The following is a 22,876-nucleotide window of genomic DNA, read 5'->3' on the forward strand; positions in this document are numbered from 1 at the left end:
TTGTTAGTGATAGGCCTTTCCATATTTAACTAGGCTGGTCTTCAAACAGATCATAAGATACTTAAACACTTTTAAACATTTTAGAAAAAGCTATAACTTACCCTTAAACTTAGGATCATCTTGCCCATCACAAAAAGGCCTACAACCAGTATTTTGTAAATGTTACCTAATGATCAATTTCAGACCTATTTCTATTTAACTAACAAAATAACTGATAAGGAAAGACATGCTTTATGAAGAGGTTAATCTATTTTATTCAAATTAATTTTCATATAAGCCAAGGAAAGAACATTTTATGAGGATAATAGATTACTTTTTATGCTTAATCAAATTAATTTTCATAAATCCTAGCATTTCAAGGAATTTTTTATTGGAGTCTGTCAATGGCTTGAAATAAAAACTAATATTTGTATAGTGCTTTAAGATTTGTAAAGTGATTTACAAATATTACCTTAATTTATCCTTAAAATAACCCTGAGAGGTAGGTGCTATTATTATTCCCATTTTTCTGATGAAGAGACTGAGACAGATGAGTTAACTGACTTGCCCAGGGACATATATCTTCCTGATTCCAGGTTCAGTCCTCTAGCCATTGCATACTTACTTGCCTCTAAAATCTAAGATACTGGTCATATGAGATTCCATTTAAGGACATTTGTTGAGAATAAGTTAATAGGAAGTCTCATCATATTATCCTGAGATTCCATTGTTAATATTTCCCTTTAAGATATTTATTCATCTTTTAAAAAATAATCTGAAAATCTATATCCTGCCTTTACAATGACTATTAAGTCAATTCTAAAGTAAAATATAGGGCTCCTAATTGTGTGAATAAAGTAACACATTAAATAACAATTTATCTCTTCAAAAATATAATTCTCTACTCCCAACAGTAGGATTCCATACTGACTTGTCTCTTTCTTGAGAATACAGTAATTCAGAAGTATCCCCCTAAATTTTTCAAATCTTCACCCCTTGAGATATTGCTTAGTATATACTTTTGGTTTATTGTCTAAGAATGTCTAAGAATGAATGATCTGCACAGGAATTCTCTATTGGAGCTTTATATGAATTTTCCATTGTGATTTAGAAAAAGAATGCAGCTTTACATCCACATGTTTTTGGTTGAGTCCAAATAATTTCCTATTATTCACTTTTCAATAGATTCTGAGAAACTTCTGTGTCGGGAAATATTACATATGTTTTCTGTTTTTTCTCTTTCTGGTTGTGTAGTTGCATTAATGGACATATCTCCCCTCATAAATATTCCCATCAAAGTGGCTCTGTTGGGGACTCTAATGAAAAATGAATTATTAGGTTGGTTGGATTGTCCTGTGTAACTGTTCTGGCAAAGCTTTACAGAAAGAATAGGTTTGGAGGCCAGGGTTCCACTAAAGAGTATTTGAATTACATATCTTTGTCTCATCTTAGACAAAATAAAATAAAACTTTACCATTTGTTCCATGAGCAAAACAAATATTGGGTATGCATTTTGGTGCCAAAGCATGAAAATTTGATAGGGTAGGAAAAAAGTTACAAAATAGATTAGATTACACTTTTTGGTTATGTAGATTAAAGAGGAAAACTCATTCCTTTGTAAATTAACTATTGAGAGATGCAAGGATTAATAATTAGCATTCTGTTGCCATTCTATATCCCTTTAGAAGGTCTATAGCCCAACTTGGATTGTATAAAAGTGCAAAATAATTGAGACAAATGAAAAAATGCACAGATAATTTTTTAACTCTCCCTTTGGAAATTTCAAACTTCTATACTTTGTAGACATTTTGTGTTGTGACTGTTAATAGCAAAAATAAATTTACATATCATATCCCTTGTCTTCTTCCTGATATGCAGCTAAGGCTGTCATAGTCAGTGTAATGCTCAAAAATTCATCAGCAATCTGGGTGTGAAGGCATATGCCTGAAATCTCTACTACAAGTACAACTGAGGCTAGTGGCTATTCTGAATTCTGGAGTTTTGAACCAAAGTGGTCTCTGTTGACCAGCTGTCTGCACTGATTTTAGCACCCATATTGTGAACTTCTGGCATTGTGGGACTATCACACTGCCCCCCAAAAAGGGGCAAACCAAATGAAGTCAGAAATGGAGCATGTCAGAGCTTCTTTGATGATCACTAGTGCCATTAGGCTCCTAAAAGTGGCTATTATACTTTTATCCTGATCCAGATAGGCTGACTTTGTTTCAGGAAAAATAAATACTAAAAAATAGTGACAGAATTGAAGACAAAAAGAAGGATCTGAAAATATTGCTGTTTTTTTGAAGTGCTGAACTTATTATTTAAATTAGGCAATCATAAACTTCCCTAGATATTTCACTAATTCAGAGACCTGAATAATTTCAGTATCAATGTTGGAATTAAAGATCAAATCATTTGAATAGGTTTTGTCTCAAATGGCTGCGTTCAACACCAAAGAAAACGTTTGTGTTCCTCCCTTCTGTGATCTATCCCTATCACAAAGTATGTAGAATTGGCAGTAATTGGTAAGCAAAATTAAATAGTGATAAGTTAAAGATTCATCCTTTGATTAGGGAAAAAAATCCCACCAAAAACCAAACGTGTAGTAATCAGAAAATTGGAGCATTTGTAGTAGAATGTTAGTAGTGATGGGAATATACCAAAGGCCACCTAGTTTTAAAAAGTAAATCTTATACTTTATATCTCAGAGACCTATGTAGTAGAAAAACAGGTCTTATGAAATGTATCTGTCTTTTGAACAGTATCAGACTGTTGTTCTTTCTCTTAGACAACAGGAACAAAAGCAGATCTCTTCTCAGATAAATTGGATGACATAAGCTCAACTTTCTGCTTTTGGACATAGAAAACTTTTCCCTCCTAGTATTGTGGATTCTCCATAAATGAGGAAGAATTCCTTTGGTATTTACTCAATTGCAATGTCTTTTCTTGACTTAAAATTATTTATCCTCTGGATGTGGCTCTCTTCAACAATGAGATTATTCAAACGAGTTTCAGTTGTTCATTGATGAAGAGAGCCATCTACATCCAGAGAGAGAGGACTGTGGGAACTGAGTGTGGACCACAACATAGCATTTTCACTGTTTCTGTTGTTATTTGCTTGCATTTTGCTTTCTTTCTCAGTTTTTTTCCTTCTTAATCCAATTTTTCTTGTGCAGCAAAATAGCTGTATGAATATGTATACATATATTGGATTTAACATATTTTAACATATTTAACATGTAATGTTAAATATGTTATTTCCTATGTGAAGAGATGAGTTTGCTTTACAGACCAGGCAAACGGCTGCTGTCTTATAGTCCCCTGTTAATTGTCCTCTTATCATGTAGAAACCTTAAAGAAACACAAATATCCAGTAACAGAGAGATGACCAGGCAAAATACTTAGTTGCCCAAGCATTTACGATACAATGATTACATATAACCAGACTGAAAATAGCAAGGTATGACATAAGTGAATTAACAGTTTCTATTGACCATTGCTCTGATCATAGAGATCAGTTACAGGAGGAAAAAGTATAACATAACATAAGCAGTTAAAACTCAACCTTCAGCACATACAGGATAAAATAGTCTTAACCCAGTTTTATTCCAATCAATTGTCCCAGTAACTGTCAGAGGGTGGAGCTTTAAAACTCCCAAATAGCATTAACTAATTAATTATAAGTCCGAGAAATTTTACTTCCAATAACAAATTTCATTAATCAAATTTCTGATAAATCTTAACCTGCCTTCTAGGGGTGGGGGTGGGAGGAAGGAGGGGAAAATTTGGAACAGAAGGTTTTACAAGGGTCATTGTTGAAAAATTACCCATGCATATGTTTTGTAAATAAAAAGCTTTAATAATTTTTTTTAATTATTTATCTTCACATTTAGAGACACAAGTTTCATCTCAGTTTTGTGCAGGCCAATTCCATGGCCTGATGTTAGGATTCAGTATGTCGAAAGAGTATGACCTTGTCTTTTTGAAAAGGTTATACTTAAACTTGCCTCGTGGTTTTTTTGTTCTCCATTTCCATTACTTTCTATGTTAATTATTTTATTGCCCCATTATTTTCAGTACTTGCTATCTTATATCTCTGAAAGAAGAAAGTGAAAGTGAAAATTTGAGATAGAGGGTTAAAATGGGCCATATTGGAGAAATTATTTATGCAAATAAAAATAGAGGATGTAAGAAATGAAACCTGATATACAGTATGGCACATAGCTACATTTCATTTTGAAAAAATCAACAATGGTCAGGAAATTAAAACTAAAGGAAAAAAATATATATTATGATAAAGTTGAAATTTTAATTTCATAAGAATCAGGAAATTCAGAGTTCACTTTCCTAAAGAAATAACAACTCTGACAAAGGTTATACATTTATTACATACTTGGGATATTTATCCTCCATATAAAAAAGAATTGTATTTTGTTCTTCCTTCATAGAAGTCCCAAAAGAATTTTCTTACATCACTAAGCTGATATTTTGAATATTTGTTTTTCACTCCATCTCTTTTAGTGGAAATACTTGATTGCTATGCATTGAATTCCTGCATATTGTGATTTATGTGAGGAAAATTTAAACTCAAATTCTCTCATCTTTAAGGAGTCTATAAAAGCTCATTATTGAAATAGACAGAAAAGGTTGTCAATATGCCAAGAATTGTACTTAAGGACTAAGTTTACAAAGTTAAGCAAGCAAGACTGCCATTGTCCTCAGAGGGCTTATATTTTAATGAAGTAAGTATACATAAAAGAGACCTGGGAAAAATGAGGAAAGGAGAGGTAGAAGTAGAGAGAAATATGATATGATTTGGAGTCAGTATCCTGGAAGAGAGAGCGGCTTTAGTCAAATAAAATAAGGCCAAGGTCACTTCTCAGGGCTCTTAACCACAATGATGGCAAAATTCAAAGATTCTGTGAGGAAGACGTAAGGATGATGGTCAGAATGAGGTGATATGACTTGTGGATGTAAATTAGAATTCTGGGTCCAGACAAAATAAAGCAAAAAATCAATCTTTTAATGTAATGAAAAACCATAGAAATCAAAATCTAGGTATTGTTGGAAATATTCAAAACGTTTATTTTCTATGAATGAAACCTTTCTCAAACTATGACAAACCCAACTTTCAAAGCATCAACAGATCAAGTTATTAGATGTCATAAATCTGTCATTTATCTAGTTGTTCCTTTAAAATATAAGGAAATTGTTGGAGCAAATTTACGTCCCAGACTTGAGCCCACTTTGTGACTTAGACATTTTCTTAGAGTTCAAACTTTTAGAATTTTAAGTTAGTATTTTGGGAAATCATTCAGAATTGGTGTGAGGAATTAATAACTGGTGAGATCAGAAGAGCATTATTTGGCTAGCATGAAGCAGAAAGCAGTCAAATAGGTACCACTCCAGAGAATAGAGATCTTTTTGGCATTTTCCCAGTTATCAATTTCACTTCTTCAGTGCTAATGTACACTGTGAAACAATGCTGCTAGATTCTTTTTCAAAGACATGAGATCAAACCACACTTCCTTTGCACATTTAGAGTAATTGAGGAATTATAGGGCAATTGAACCATCTACCTCTTAAAATTTTGTCCAAATATCCAAAGCACCCCTAGCAAATTAATGAAATATCCAGAGTGAAATTAATTTTACTAATTATCACTCAGTACTATGCTTACCTCTCTGACAGTGATTTTTTACTAAATTATGTATTTACTAAATTTATGAAAATAACATAATTCATCCTCAATGATAAATACTGGCAAGCTTCCAGATTTGAATATCACAAAATTTGTATCATTTGTATATTGAATATTTGTGTATTTGTACATATACATTTGTATATCGAACATTTTGTACCTGGATTTATTAATTCAAAAAAGTAAATTCACTCACATAATAGAATATGGCTGTCAAACCAGTCCTTGATCATTTCTTCTCCCTATCCTTAGTTTATCTTCTGACGTTTCTGCTATGTAGATTAAAGTAATTCACTAACTGAAATCAATTTTGCATTGTATAATAATCCTTCTCCATCTAGTCTTCCTTAGCTGGGAACCATTTCAATCAAATTCTAGGTATATTAATCTTTTGTTATACAGTCCGTTCTAATAGTCCTTTTGGAATGTGCTCTGTAATCGGACAAGCAGAATCAGAATACTATATTAGGGGCTAATTCAGTGTATTTCATGGCTCAAGATGCCATTTTTGTTTTTCCAATACAGTTTGATTTTTGTCAACCAGTCAAAAGAGTTATAACGAACGTTTCTTAATCTTTTTCACCATATCTTGGTGACATCCACTACCTAACTTTCTATATGTTGGAGAGGCTTATATTGTCCATGGTATAGTGTCTATCATAAGAATATTCTTACAAAAAATCATTTCTGATAGTTATGTACAATACTATTTATATTAGAATAAAATGGAGGCATACTATATATTTGAACAAAGAATATTTGTTTATACCACTGCCTATATATTACAAAAGGGTTTTTTTACAAGGCTAATGCCTACTGTAATGCATAAGATAGTAGCCAATTCAACTCAAATATTTATTTATCAAATAATGCTGAAGATACAGATAATGTGAAAGTACAATTATACATCATATCTGCTCTCAAGAAGCTTAAACCTAGTAAGAAAAAGGCTCAAATAACTTCAGGTAAAATTAGAGAAGGATAATGTTTGCACATATTCATTTGAATGTTGTATCTCTGAATTAGACTGTGAGCTACTTGAGGGCTAGCACTGTTTGCCTTTCTTTGTAACTCTAGCTCTTAGTATAGTGTTTGGTGCAGAGTGGGTACTATCTAATAATAAGTGCTTGTTGACTTGACTTGTATGGATTTTTGAGGAAATACAAGTTATTAATGAATATTAGCTTCTCAATTGTGTAAGTGGCTAGAGTAATTGGGGACATTAAATTATAACATGGGCAGAAGACAGAGATTACCATTATCCTGTTTCTATAAGTCTTGCTATAAATTTTCAATCTAATAGGTTTGAAGACCTGCCTTCTTTCTTTACCCATCTCCAAAACCATTCTTTACCCTGTTATTAAACTTATCTTCATTACATATAGGAGCATCATTTCAACTCCTTTGCTCAAAACCTTATTGTCTATTAAGAAAAATTCAGATTGTTTTACTTATCATTCATGGCCTTCCATAATCTAAAGCCAGCCTTCCTTTTTCCATCTTACCTCCTAATCTTTATCTTCGAATGCACCCTACATTTCAGTCAAACTGGACCATTTTTTCTTCCCCATACATGCCTTAGTTTTCCACCTAGGCAGCTAGATAGAACAGGTAGCTAGATGATGCACTGGGTGATTCCTGGCATGGAATCAGGAAGATTCATCTTCCTGAGTTCAAATGAAGTCCTCAGATACTTACTAGTTGTGTGATCTTGGACAAATTGCTTAATCCTGTTTGCCTCAGTTTCTTCATATGTAAAATGACCTGGGAAAGGAAATGACAAACTATTCCACTATCTTTGCCAAGAAAACCCTAAATGTGGGTTATGAAGAGTTAGACATTACTGAAAAATGATTGAACAACAACAAACTTTTACTCATCTTCTCTCTATCAAGAATCCTCTCTCCAGGTAAATTCTATATTTATCCCTTAAAGCCCAACTCCAATGCTATATATTTCAATTTCCAATGCTAATATATTTCGATAAAACTCCCAATTTCTTTATTGGAAATTCTCCCTTTCTTCATTCCTCCATCCCAGGTCTTATGTAACATTTTTCTTATACCTCTGTTATGTACTTTTACCAAGAAAATGAGTAATTTTGTTACATTGTTACATGTATATGAATAATCATATAGTGTTATATCTCACTACGAGGCTACACTATAAGGACTAGGATGATATTTTATCTCAGTATTATATTTTGCTCACTATTCTGCACATAGTGGACACCTAATATATTTTGAGTTGGATCAAAGTCCTGGAATATCAGAGTTTGGAAGAGAACTTAGAATTCACTTGGTGTAGCATCCTTAGGATAAGGAAGATGAGGAAATTATGGCAGAAACTAGGCATTGATCCACACCTAACACCATATACCAAGGTAAGGACAAAATGGGTCTGTGATTTAGACATAGAGTGATATTATAAGCAAATTAGAAGAACATAGGATAGTTTACTTTTCAGATCTGTGGAGAATGAAGGAATTTGTGACCAAAGAACTGGAACTCATTATTAAACACCAAATAGATAATTTTGGTTATATTAAGTTGAAAAGTTTTTGTGCCACAAAACTAATGTGGACAAGATTAGAAGGGAAGCGGTAAACTGGGAAAACATTTTTATATGTAAGAGTTCTGATAAAGGCCCCAATTCTAAAATATATAAAGAATTAACTCAAATTTATAAGAATTTAAGCCATTCTCCAATTGATAAATGGTCAAAGGAAACCAACAGACAATTTTCAGATGAAGAAATTGAAACTATATGAACTCATAGGAAAAGGTGCTCCATAAATCATTATTGATCAAAGAAAGGCAAATTAAGACAACTCTGAGATACCACTATATATCTCTCAGATTGGCTAAGATGGCAGGAAAAGATAATGACCAATGTTGGAGGGGATGTGGGAAAACTAGAACACTAGGTATATTGTTGGTTGAATTGTGAATGGATCCAGCCATTCTGGAGAGCAGTTTGGAACTATGCTCAAAAAGTTATCAAACTGTACATACCCTTTGATCCAGCAGTGTTTCTACTGGGCTTATATCCCAAAAAGATCTCAAAGGAGGGAAAGGGACCCACATGTGCAAAAATGTTTATGGCAGCAAATTGTAGTGGCAAGAAATTGGAAAATGAGTGGATATCCATCAGTTTAAGAATAGCTAAATAATTAATGGTTTATGAATGTTATAGAATATTATTGTTCTATAAAAAATGATCAGCAGGATGATTTTAGAGAGGCTTTAATAAAAAAGAAAGAAAAGGAAGGAAGAAAAAGAGAGAGAGAAAGAAAGGAAGAAAGGAAGAAAGAAAGGAAATTGATGTTCCTTGAGCTTAAACTACTTGTCCTAAGTCACACTCCTAAATGTATTAAAGTGCAGACTAGAATCTGTTATGTGTGATGAATAGAACACCAGACTTAAAATGAGGAAGTCCTTAATTTAAGACTTGTCTTCTGACATTTAACTAGTTGCATGACTCTAGCCAAGTTGAATTCTCTGGGCCTCAGTTTCCAAACTGAAAGAGTTGTATTTGATCACTTCTGATATTCCTACCAGCTCTAAATATATGAATCTATGATTACCAGTTAAGCGTACTATGTTTACTCTTTCTTTTGTCTTGGGGAAGTCATCTGATCACCTTTGGAAGAAAAAAGTCACTTCTAATTTTTTCCCTTTTCTGCTGTCTTTGAAATTCAAGCACAATCCTTGTTTAGATTTTTAAAGAGTTTTAAAAATTCAGGTCACTTCTATATGAAAGCATATAGAGGTTTAAAATAATATAAAAAGGAAAAGGTTTCAAAGTTAACACTGGTCTTAAATATTAAGCTTCATCTTCTATAGAAAACCATAGGAGATGACCTTGATTATTAATTCTTTGCTTTCTATCTTATTTTGCTAAAGTGGATACCAATTTAAAGTCTAGCCTTTTAAGATTAAGATTATTGACACTATCAGAATTCAGTTTCTTTTAGATTTGCTTCTCTGTCCCCTTTCTGAATGTAATATTCTCTAACCAATAGAAAGTACTTCTCTAGCAGACCCTCCAATCTACAAGGACCTCATTAATCCCTTCTTAGAGGTCTCAACATCTCTAAATTTCTCTTCTTGATATGGCTGCCTGCCTAGGAAAGATTCGTCTCTTTCTCTTACCATAAAAGTTTTGTCCTCTGCATTAATTCCATTTTTGAATACTTAATGTCTTGGGATATTCTAACTTATCCAAGCCTCTCTGCCTTGGTTTTCTTTAAACTAATTCAGTAGATAGTTCAGACTATTTCCTCCCTCTGAGCAAAGCTTGTTTTCTTCAATTCTTACCTTACAATAATGTGTGGGGCCACATGACCTAGGAATATGAAGGTCACCAGAAGATATCATCTTTTTTTATTCAAAATTGGACCTTCTCCCATCATGTTCTTATTTCTAGGTCCCAATTAAATGGAATAACTGACACCAGATTTTGGGGTACTGTATATTTCAGTTTCTTTCTAAAGTTCATTTGTCAATTCTGCCCAATTGCTTGTGTTTTTAAATTGATAAATTATTTTCATTTGGATAGATCTAGAATGCCCTCCATTAAAGAATTTTGGAGTTAAAAAGTATCTTTAAAAAAGGAATTAATAATAGACTGTTTTTCCATGAGAGGTAGTGTGACGAAGTGCATAGAGAATTAAAGTCAAGACCTGTGTTCAAGACTAGATGCTTTCACAATCTGCCTATGTACCCTTAAAAAAAAATCACAGAAAATAAATTTCTGTACCACTCTCTTTCCCCTCAATAAAAAATAAAGTTTTCTCCATCACGAAAGGGGAAGACATTATATTACAATTTAACAATATGTCAGTTTTTTTAAGCCTTGCATGACATTTCCAGTTATTTTACTGGAGCTATATGCAAAAATCAAAAGGTTTCCTATTTATTAACATACCTAAGATCTTTTCCACCAAAGTTCTGAAAACTTTGTGTAGGAGTGGCTATGCAAATGATTTCTTTTAAGAAGGTCAAAGTCTTTTAAATAAACTGTTTGTCTCTACAGCAACATTCTGAGGCAGGCTAGTGTTTTATCACAATCCAGAGGATATGACAAGATATGTGCCTCTTTCTATTACAGTGTTGTGAGCATTATTGAGATTACATGTGCTTCAAGAAGGAAAATTACTTATGGAAAGTTGTATTACATCTTATGCATACAGGCTCCTAAAGTATTTAAAACATTTTTTTGGGGGGGGGGTGCAAATTGCTTTAATGAAACGGTTTATTTTTGTGTTCTTTTTCCAAGCCTTGTATTTTTTCCCCCACACCCACTCCAAACCATCTGTGTACCAGGCAAGTTTTCTGAGATATAAAACTAAAAGAATATGTCCATTTCACTTATTTGGAAAAGATTGTAGCTAATTACTGTGGAGAAAAACCTTAATTGTGGGAAAGTGGGTTATTCTCTTTGGGTGTAATGGAAAGCACATTGGTTTTGGGGTCACTATGCCCTGTGTTTAAGTCATAACTTTAGCACTTAATAAGAGTATGAGTTTGCAGCGAGTCACTTGGGGATAATGATATTTGTACAACCACATGGATGTTATGGGGAAAAATAGTTCTTTGTAAGCTAAAAAGCATTCACATAAATGTGAATTATTTATAATTATTATTCTGCTCTCTTCCTTCCTTGTTCCATTTCTTCTGAAAGCTGTAATTAATTCAATATTGTCATTATTAGTGGAAAAGACACGTCAATGAACTCTATTATGTCTTAACTCATTAACCCTCTGACTTCTCAAACCAGAACTTTCATCCCATATTTTCTGTCATCATATACTCTCCTAAATGTTTATATTTATGTCCACAATACTTAGCATAGTACCTGACGCCTAGTAAGTGCTTAATAAATCTTTTTACATTCATTCATTATTATTATTTATCTAAGTTAGCCACATTTAAGTGAAACCTTTCTGACTGGACCACAGTACTGTGACATAGAAAAATAAAACAAAACAATGTCTGCATAAAAAAGCATAATTCACAGGGTGACAACATACCTCAGAAATGACAGGGGAGAACAAAGATCTTAATGCTAGCCTTGTAAATCCACATTTAAACAGTTTCAGTATGCACTACTGTTAGCTCATCCTAAAAATGTATCCATATGGAACTATTTTAACTTATAAGTATGTTGGGGATCTAAATATGGAGCTAGTCATGAAAATCCTGAGAGAATTTTTTTTTCCAGCCCTAATGACCTTATCACCTCTTGCTGTACTTTGGAATGAACCTAACTCAGAATTTGCATTTATCCACCTCATTCCCTTTCCTCCACCTTTCCTGTGAATATGAAGTATAATGTAACTAAGTACAGTGAGTAAAGCAAGAAAACTCATGAGACTTGTCATTTTTGTTTAAGACAAATGATCTAGTTACGGCTTCTATGTGATTAGAAACCCTCACTCTGTTCTACTCTTAGATTGGGGAGTGGGAGGAAAGAGCAGAGTAGAGTAAATCACAGTGTTGATTATATGTCCAAAATGTACATTTTTTTCATCTGAGATCTCATTAACATTAATATAAAATAAACTTTAAGTGGAAAAAAAGATGGTTAAGAATAGCCAAATAAAGAATGTATATGGAAAGGGGAGGTTAGCAACTTTAGTTTGGACTTCTGGTCCCAAATTACTCATTCTTCTGATGTGGGCAAAGGAGGAGAATGTGCTGCTGTCTTGAGAAACAGTTACATACACTGTGCACCTGAATGCAATGCAGCATGATATTCAGGTCTAAGCAGAGCTCTTTACTCACTAACAAAGAGAGCTTTGGATGTCTGTGGGAAGTTGCAGATTTTGACCCATTTTTGTTTCCTTTCAGCCAGATTCCTAAAGCTATTCTGCCATTCATTCAGTGAGCCCCCCAGAATGTAGTTATAAGTATTAAGTGTGTAAAGTTTCTTGGTAATAAGATTAAGGCATCTGAAAACAGCTTCTGGACACAGAAGTTTTCATTGATTTAGGATTTTAAATGAAAAGCATCATTCCAATTATCTTTCTTCTTCCCATTTCAGAATTTGTTACATTGGAGTTTTTTTAATGGACTTTTAGAAAATGTGGTCACTTCTTTTTAGTCATATTCAGATAAGAATGTGAGAAATAGCTTGCTTATTCATTACCATTTCAAAATACTTGTAAAGCCTAACATGCACATGTTAAAATGTTTTAAAATTTAAATTATTTTTGTTAGATAATCCCATTTAAAGCAACATGATTTATCACCATTACTTACATTTCTGGTCCTTCTTATGCTTGTTTGTATCTGTTTTTATTCTTTGTCACATAAATATTGTGGTTTACATATAGAATTCTTACTTTGTGTAATATAGGGCTAATGAATCACAGATGTAAAGATGCTGGCACATTACCATCTAATAAACTCATATTCCTCCATAAAACAAAAGCAAATTGTACACATCTGTTTTCTGAGTCTCAGCATATCTATATTTGTGTACAATCTATGTTTAAAGGGCTTTTGCTTAAGGAAGAGAAAAAATGAAAGGAGGGTACAGGTCACTCAGAAATCACTGAACTACAACAGTCTTATCAGAATGGAATTTGTCAAAGCTGATAAATTTCCTTTGTTTTGGTTCCATCCAGCCAGTACTTCATCAATAGCTAAGAATCAAAGGCAAATAGAACAATAATGTTGCTATTTATAAATGTATCTATCTGTCCATCCAAAAGTCCATTGAGTTTCTCAAAAGAGATTTTTATTTCTTGGGAAGTGGGTGAAAACCAATAAAATAAAGACTCTAGAATGTAACCTCCTACCTCCGAGGCTGATTGCCAGGACCATACATACCAATTTTCCCCGGATAGACATGAAGATGAGACCAATGTTAAGGTGCCAAACAGCCTTTCTTTATTGGTAATCTCAGCAGGAATTGTTAGCAAGAAGCAAGAGCAAGTGTATGTCTGTCTCTGCATCTCTCTTTCTGCATCCCTGAATCTCTCTCCATCTCTACTTCTCTCCTCATCCTTCTCTTTGCCTATGGCAAAGCAGGTCATTTATATTTACTCTTCCCTGGGATTATCCGGTGCCTAGCCCACTCGGTACTACTTAGGTGGATCCTCAGAAGGGGTTTAGTGCTGTGTCCTAAGATGTAGCAAGAGGACACACCCCTCACCTTCTCAAGGAAACATCTATAAGACACAACCTCCTGCCTCAGAGGTCGTCAAGCCCCTTTTTACCCCCTGGGTTCATCCTACCAGCTGACATGGCTTACATGGCAATTCTAAGAAGGAAAGTCTCTAACACTAGAGAACTTTTATCCTTGTGGGAACCTTTAGAGAAATAAGGGAGGACATAGACATCTGCAGTTCTTTTTGCTATTTAATTCAATATATTTATAAATTATACTTAAACAAAAAAAAATAAGGATAAGGAGAGGGAATTATAACTGGAATGCTCCAATTTTGCAGAACACAATATTGGAAAGGTGGTAAGAGTAGGGCAAAAAATGTCTCTCATGTCTACCCAATTTAATATCTACAATAGTCTGTTCTTCAGAAAAGAGGAACCAGTGCTATTAGTTCATAAAACTGGTTTATTTCTCTTTTTTCCATTATGATCCTTTTCAGGGGAATGTCCCTGCAAAATTTTTATCTAGTCTCTTCTCATAACTTAGGGTTCTGAACAACATTTTGTTTTAAAATATGGGACTTTTGAAAAATTACATATACTTAACTAGAGTATAAAAGTCCAACCTTGCCATAGACATGTTCACAATATAGATGAAATCCATTGATAGCATTCCCAGTTTTTTAAGCAAGAGAAAACAGGCTATTTGAATTGGGAGTAATCATATGATATGAGAGGGATATTTTGAAGCACAGGTGGGAACACTAAACATGTAAGTCTCATTGAGTCTGTCTTGAGCATTGTTTCTAATCTGACCATGTTCACTGTGTGTTATTGTCCATTTTTACAAAATGGATGTGTGGATTGTATGCTCTGTGTCTTTGAGTGGAAAACCTTCTGCTATTAGAATTCTAGAAAACTGTTCAGTAAGGGCCACAGACTATTTACAGCAAATCTGATTCCCATCAAATGATCAGTGTAAGGAGTCTCTTTCTGATTTTTCTATACCAATTGAAGAAGAGCTTGTATTAAATTTTGTTTGCCTCATAATAAATGAAGCTAGTAGTAGTCCATATGCCCCATTGGGCATATTGCTTGTTCTGTTTGTCCATTAGTGCAATGTTTGTGTGATGGTTTCTGTTATGTTGTTTTGGTGCCCATGCTGTATCTGTAGGGTCTGCCAGGCTTCCCCACAGTTGCGGCTCTGCACAGTAATCAGATACTCACCGTCAAGGTTTGTGGTTGAATATATGCCTGTTCAGTCAGGTTCCTCAATCAGCATAAGAGTGTGTGCAGACAGTTAACTGGGCTCTTGAAAGTCAGTTACTTCATCTGTCTCTGGGAGTAAAAGCTATCAATGCATGTTGCCTCGTGGAGATTTTATTCCAAGTTTTTAAAATAAAATTTTCTTAGATGAAGATTCATCTTAAATAACTCGTTATGAGTAAAGTGATCTTTGAATACCCTACATTTTTATTCAGTCCTAATTTTGTGGCAGTGTTCTTATCTGTGTGTTCTAACACCCAGATGATTAAACTATTGTAAGAGCTTTTGGCTTTCGGTCATCATTAAAATGGCAAAAGAGTTCATGCAACATTATGCTGGTTGAAAATCCTGGCTGAAAAATTGAACTGGTACTTTGTCCTTAGAACCTCTACTTGTAGAAAAGCAAAGAAGAGCATCTGGAGCTGTGGGATAAAACCGATTTAAAACAAAACAAAACAATCCTAACATCTCTGGACTAAACTGTTTTAAAAAAAAATTTTTTTTTGCATTTAAAAACTTAATCTTATGACCATGCTCCATAGCTTTATTCTTTTCAACAATCAGGCTGGGGTTCTAGTGTAAGACACAAATACTGGTTCTTTTTTTCTCCTATTATTAGTTTTGATAAGTCTAATGCTTGTATCTTTCTTTCTTTCTTGGGCCTTCTGATGTCTATTCCTCAACTCTCTCACCTCTGAACTTCAACCTTTGACCTCAACTGCCTGATCAGATGGTGTTTCCTAAAATCAATCATGGGTTTCTCTCTGCTGATCAGCAGCTCATTAAACGCCGCCTCATTAAGGTAGTGCTGCATCTGTCTAAAGTCTGTTTCTTCTTTACTTTTAATTATTACTCTGCATGCTTATATTACATCTCTTAATGGTGGAGTGTTGTCTTGAAAACATTCCAAAGGAAAATAATTTTAATAAGCTGTATTTGTAGAATATTTGTAAGATGAAAGATGTTGCACTATGGAAAGAGCTTGCTTTTGGAGCAGGGCACCTGGGTTCAGATATCAATTCAGTCTCATAATAACTGTGACTTTGGTCAGGTCATTTAATTGATCCTCAGTTTCCTCCAAGATCCTTCCCAATCTCAAACCTATCATCCTATGATACTGTTGAGTTTTCAAAGAAAAATTAAAAGAAATTAAAAGATTTTACCATTTTTTTCCTTTCTTTTCTTTTTTTCTCCATAGTTTATTTATTACAATTTAAGTCAGTAAGAGACGTATTAGAAATTAAGAAGCCATTCTGAACTAAGCTAAAAATGACTTAATATTTTTAAGGAAAGATGCTTGTGTGTGTTATTTATCGATTACCTAACTATGAAATGCATCTGTCTAAAGTGCAAGTCCAACTATTTGTTTTATTGACACTATAAGTAAAGTATAAAATTAAAAACAAGCTGATGCAGCATTGTTCTTGTGGACTTATTCCAAAGGAGTAGATAACTTTGCTTTCAAGCAAAGTGATTATGATGTAATACTGTTCCCAGGGTCACTTGAGTACCTCTCTCTTTTTCTGCACCAAGTCAGCTTATATTGTATGAAATATGTCCTTCCTGTGGTCAGGCAAGTGGCTAGCAGGTATGCCTATTTTATGTCCCTCTAGGATTCTTTTCACCATTTGGTTTTGTGAATCATTTGAGCCAAAAGGTAGTTGAGAAAGCAAATTTTTAAAGAATGATTGAAAGATGCTTCAGCACATTGTGTCCTGTATGATCATTTGTGTATCTCTTCATTTCTTCATTGTAGGGTGACCAAGGACAAGCTGGGCCTCCTGGACCTCCTGGCCCACCAGGACCCAGAGGGCCTCCTGGGGACACAGGGAAAGATGGTCCCCGGGGGATGCCAGGAGTACCTGTGAGTTGCTATCTCTTTTTGCTTTTTGAATCACAAATTCCCAAAATTTTTATGAGGAGTGATTTTTTCTAATTTCTCTAAAGCATTCCTGATAATCATTAGACCTGGGCATGGGATAAGGTTCAGGTTGTGGGGATATATGATGGGAAGAAGAGGAATGATTAAGATGTATAATTGAAAAATCTCTAAGTAGAGCAGAAGCCAGGTGCTGCTGCCAGCCACAGCCTTCTTTTCCTTGGTGGCCTCAGTAGGAATCAGAGTGAGTGCAGAGATGGGGCAGCAACTGATTTGGAGTTCTACCAGATCAGGTTTGAGAAGGAATGGTGAGCTACATGTTTCAATGTCTGTCTTCCCATAGCTGAGAATGAACTAGACTTGTATGGTATAAAGTATGGTCCTAGAAGTCTGTCTAGCAATGAAAATACAACAATGAAAAACATAGAGTGGTCCCCAAATCTTAGTACTGTTGCTTAAAATCATTAAGACTTTGGGGACACTTGTATACCATGTTGTTAAGTGATAAATGATTTTTTAAAATTCCATTATACCATTGTTCATCATGAACTACAAATGAATCAAGTGGAAGTTTGTTTAGTTGTGTGCCTTATTATTTTTTTAAATTTTAAGTCTAATCCAAAAATTATGAACAAATTTTCTTATGAATGCTATTTCCCATGCTTAATGATACTGTTAATTCTTTCATGTAATTCTATTAAAAATTCACTTTTAGAATATGGTGAGTAGCCCAAGGGATAGTACTAGTGAAGTTACTCTGCCATTAGAAGGAAAAATTCACAATTTTAAAAGCTCGATTCTTATGATTCATTTTTCTCAGAATGATGCTCCAAATGGGTCATCATCTAAAGAAACTTCATTTTTGTAAATTGTATATTCTTTGGTGCTTTGCTATTAGGAAGGTCATGTGAATTATGCAAAGTGATAGTTTAGGAGTCTGGTCACACTTAATATTTGTGTGGTTTTGAATAAGTTACTTTTCTGGGCCTTGGTTTTTATATTTATTCAATAAGGTTAGATCTTCCCTTCTCCTTCAATTCCCTTCTTGCTCTAAATATAATAAATATCTTTTCAAATAGCTTCCCTTTTTTGTTTAACTATATCGATCTCATGCTATACCTTCTAAGGCTGTATTAGGAATTAAATTCCATTGAAGAATTGTTAAGAAATGAGGACAAAGAGGGAAGAGAAGATTATCTACTATAAAAAAAAATTTGTTTTAACCTTATATAAAGGTGCAATAAATAGGAAAGCTCTTTGTGATCTTAAAGTAACATAGAAATATAAATTGTTATTATTGCAACGAATGTATTAAGATAGGAACTCCTTACACATTTCATAAACCCAAACAGCTATTTGCAAATTCCATAAATTTAAATAGAAATTTTATTATGGGCTCAGATTTAATTTAGTTAAAAAATTGATAAATTTTCCTCAGAAAAGAATTTCTTTTCTTTTGTTTTATTTATTATTATAGCTTTTTTGTGCCTAAATTTGCAACTTTTTTTTCTAATGATGGAGGTTACCAATCTGACTTCTCATTGAATAGAATATTGTTCTAATTTTTTAGTATTAGAATTCATAATTGCTAAGTCCCTCCATTACATCTCTCTTCTCACCTTGATAAACAGTTATTGTGAGTTGTCATGGACTGAAAATTTATCATCTTAAGACCAGTTTTCTGATAAAGGTTTTTTCTAACTTTTAACTAGATTGGTTCTTGAATGACATCTATATTCTGTGATCAGACCATTTTGAAAACCCTAAAAGCTTAGTGGTAGGGTATACCAGAGTTTGGATTTTTCTATATCCCTGCAGAGATTACTTCTTCAAACTGATGAGGCATCAGAATAGAAATAGTGTATAAATGCAATTATATAATATGTCCCAAAAGTCTTGATGTAGTTGTAATTTTTAATAGCATTGCTAGCATTGGGTCCCATTGCATTAGCCTATTACTTGGTCATTCCGTCTCTGACTTATCATTTAACCCATTCACAACTCTAAAGATGATCTTGTATGGAAATTGTGCTTTTTGTTAAATTAAAGGATTGATTTTTACCTATGGTTTTACAGTATGATTTTAAAGTAACTCTTTTAAGAGCAATGTTTCTGTATTTGCAATTAGAGTATTTTAGAAAGTAGTGCAATCAGGAAAAAAATGTATTTCATATGGTTGCCACATGTACATCAATGACTGTTTGCTTTGTTGTGCTTCAATGGTTGTTGAAACATCATTACTGAATAGGGACATGAACTATACATTTAATGTGTAACACTAATATTATTGATTTTTAAATTCCTTTTTAAGGGTGAACCAGGAAAACCAGGAGAACAAGGCTTAATGGCAAGTATTTCAGATTTTTCCCATTCTAAAAATTTCTGAAAACTAAAATATTTCAACAGTAACTTAATGAGCAGCATTATTATTATGAATATAACCTTGCACAGTTGTTCTTCAACCTGGTCTTGAAAAGCTTGTAGTTTAAGAAAAAATCAATTGGAGAATATGATATTTTTTCCTGCATGTGAATAGTCCTTTGAAGTTTGCAGTTTTTAAATGTAGCAAGATAAAAGTTGTCTATTGGCCAGTGATAAGTCAAAAAAAGAAAAATCATTGGAAATCAAAATGACTCTTTTGTGAAATTCAATCAAGAGCAACTATGTTCTGGAGACCATGAAGTTTTTAAAAGTAGCATAAACTCTCACAAGGAGGTTATAAACTAGTGAGCATAAGTCATATATAAAATAAAGCAAATGACAAACATGATAGCATATAATAAAATAAAAGGCTATTTTGTTTTGTTTTCTTAGAGGAATATATATGCATATATATATAAATGTATATACAAATATATATATATATACAATATATACCCTCACATACATATCTATTTGTATCCCCAGTATGTAGCACAGTGCTTAGTTAATGCTTGTTAGTCTATAGTTTATTATGGATGTGTTTACAAGCATATATTATAAACACATATACATGTACACATACATATACAATATGTACATATACATATACACATATATGTATATATAGTGTATATGTTTGGAAATTTTGTTATCTAAACAAACAAGTGCATGAGCAACCTGACACCAAGACTTTGGATGGAGGAGATTGGTTGAACATTAGCTATCCACCCCTTTTGTCTTTTAAAAAGCAAGAAACCACAGTACATCCCCATTCCCATAGAACCAGAATCCCTGTTACATTCCATGGAATCACCTCTGCTACACATAAAATGTCTAACAAAAAGGAAATAACATACCTACTCAGTAGAGATATGGAAATCTATCTTATCCTTCAGGAAAATAGGAGAATGGGATATGGAAAGGGGCGAATAGTGATAAAAGAGAGGGCATATTGGGCGAGGGAGTGATCCAGTAGCAAACACTTTTGAGGAGGGACAGAGTGAAAGAAGAGAATAAATGGAGGGAAATACAGTTAGCAATAGTAATTGTAAAAAGAATTTCAAAGGAAGTTTCTCTGATAAGGCCTCATTTTTCAAACATAGAGGAAGCAGAGTAAATTTATTAAAAAAAAAAAAAATAAGAGCCATGTCCTAATTGATAAATGATCAAAAGATATGATTTGTGCCCAAAGGGTTATAAATTCATGCATATTTTTTGACCTAACAACACCACTACTTGGCATGAATACCAAAAGAGATTTTTTTAAAATGACCTATATATACAAACAATATTCACAGCAGCTCTCTTGTCAGGGCAAAAATATTCGAAATTGAGGGAATACCCATCAATTGGGGAATGGTTCAATAAACTATGGTGTGTGTTTATGGTGGAATATTATTGTTCTATGGGAAATGATGAGCAGGATGCTCTCCTTTAAGAAAAAAACACTGGAAAGTTTTCCATGAACTCAAGCAAAGTGAAATGTACTAAGTACAAAATAATAGCAATGTTCTGGGATGACCAGCTATGAATAACTTTGCTATTCTCAGTAGTACAATTATCCATGACTACTCTGAAGGACTTATGATGAAAAATCCTATCCATACCCAGAGAAGGAACTGATTGTGTATAGATTGAAGCATTCTCATTCTCATTCTCTCTCTCTCTCTCTCTCTCTCTTTCTCCCTCTTTCTCCTTTTGCCTCTCTCTCTGTCTCTTTTAAACTTAATTTTTCTTGAGGATAGGAGATGTATGTTTTATTTTCATACCTTGACCTTGGAAATATTTTGCATAATTTTACAAGTAGTTTCTTAATTATGAGTGGGAATAAAGGGGAGAATCTTTACTCAAAAATTTTAGAAACAAATATTAAAAAAATTATTTTTGTTTTGAATATTTAATGGCAAAATATTAAATAAAGAACAAAGCCTAAAAAAAGAAATTCTGTTTTAGAGGAGAAAAAGAAGATAACTAGGATAAGATAATTTCTGTGAATAGTCCTCAGTAGATTCAAATGCTAAATTAGCAGTCTCCATGCTGGAATAGATATTCAGACATGATTTCATTTCAGACATGTCCTCGAATTTCTACATTACAAATAATTTTGTGATGACCAAAATGGCTTGTATACTTATAAAAAGACTCATTTTTTTCTAATGCAAGCCTAGTTCTCTTGCTGTTGATTTAGGAATAATGATCATAAAAGTACAAAACATACCAATGAGATCTTGCAGTTCCATATTATAGTCTGTTAAAGAGAAGAGAAATAAGTGAGAGATGAGGGGAACAAGAAGAGGTGGTTTCCTCTTGTTAAAGAGGTGGTTTAAAAAAAATCTGGAGAAGGAGAGTAAGAAAGCCAAGGTATAGACACACAGGAGAAAGAATTACACAGGAGGGAATAGGAGACACAATTTGTTTTCACAGTTTTTTTTTTTGTAAAATAAATTAAATTCAAATATGGTTGCCATTTCCTTGAAGAGGTGTGAAATTCCACCACAGGTGTGGATAGCTAGAATTTTTTTTTTCTTTTAAATTCCAGACTTATGATTTAATTGATGCTGGAAATTCCTGGTGAAAACTACCTCCATTAAAAAGATGATAATTCTTTTGTAATTTATAGTTGTGTAAGGGCAATAAGAGATCAAGTGACTTGTTCAAGGCCTCAAAGCTAGTTCTCTCTGTGGGCTCCTAATATGTGAAGTAGTTGTGTCCTTTTTTGTTTGTCTATAATTTTAAAAATTGTTGCCTTATAAATTTGCCTTGTAAAACTTGTATATTATGGTTACAAAATGTCTATTATGATGTAGAAAAAAAATCCACATCAAAATTTAGGGGTTCAAATAATGTATTGGATCCTATTAAGATAAAGCAGAAATGAAAAATATTATCAGGAACAAGAATCTAAGGGTACAAGGGCTCTTAAAAATTTTGCCAAGAACCCCTTTGTCAAACTGGTGAAAGTAGTAGGCATTTTTAAAGCACTTACTGTGCTGGGAATATAAATCCAAGCCAGCTCCTTCTCCTATTTGAGACGAACTCACAAGTAGGATGGTGAAGAAATGTTCCAGAGTGAGAAGGCCATTTGAATTGATCAAAGTTCCAGAGTAAGAAGACTGCAGGTGTTTAATGGAGATGCCAAGTGAGACTGCAGCTAAATCACAGTTTTGAAGCACAAGAAGGGGGGTACCTATGAACTTTTACTCAGAACAACGTACTTCTCAAGTATTCAGAGCTGAAGTAAATATTAGCTTTCAGTTAGAGAGTTGTGAAAATAAAGATGTAATTTTTCCCCCATCAAGTGAAGTCTATTTAATATTTGGGTATCTGCTTAAGCAAGTTAAGAACTTATTATACAGATTATACAGATTTAGATATAGATTTTAGAGGTAGTTATACAAAGAGTTTCAAAAACCTTAATGCACTCTTAAATTCCTTAAATCTTAAGGCTTTGGTGGCATACTGAGTTGTAATTTAAATAGTAAAAATAAATATTTTTTCTTAAGATTTTATATC

General features: G+C 33.4%; 1 protein-coding gene across 3 annotated transcripts in view; it reads left to right on the plus strand.

The window, feature by feature from the left end:
* Positions 1-22,876, plus strand: part of COL25A1 (collagen type XXV alpha 1 chain) — a 528,728-nt gene that overhangs the window by 361,405 nt on the left and 144,447 nt on the right. For all 3 annotated transcript variants that reach the window (XM_031943399.1, XM_031943400.1, XM_031943401.1), the window contains exons 8-10: positions 15,794-15,865; positions 16,820-16,927; positions 19,254-19,289. In XM_031943399.1, coding sequence (XP_031799259.1) covers positions 15,794-15,865; positions 16,820-16,927; positions 19,254-19,289 — 216 coding nt within the window. The remainder of the gene's footprint in view (positions 1-15,793; positions 15,866-16,819; positions 16,928-19,253; positions 19,290-22,876) is intronic.

The sequence above is a fragment of the Sarcophilus harrisii genome, chromosome 6, assembly GCF_902635505.1.
Source record: "Sarcophilus harrisii chromosome 6, mSarHar1.11, whole genome shotgun sequence".
NCBI classification, from domain to species: domain Eukaryota; kingdom Metazoa; phylum Chordata; class Mammalia; order Dasyuromorphia; family Dasyuridae; genus Sarcophilus; species Sarcophilus harrisii.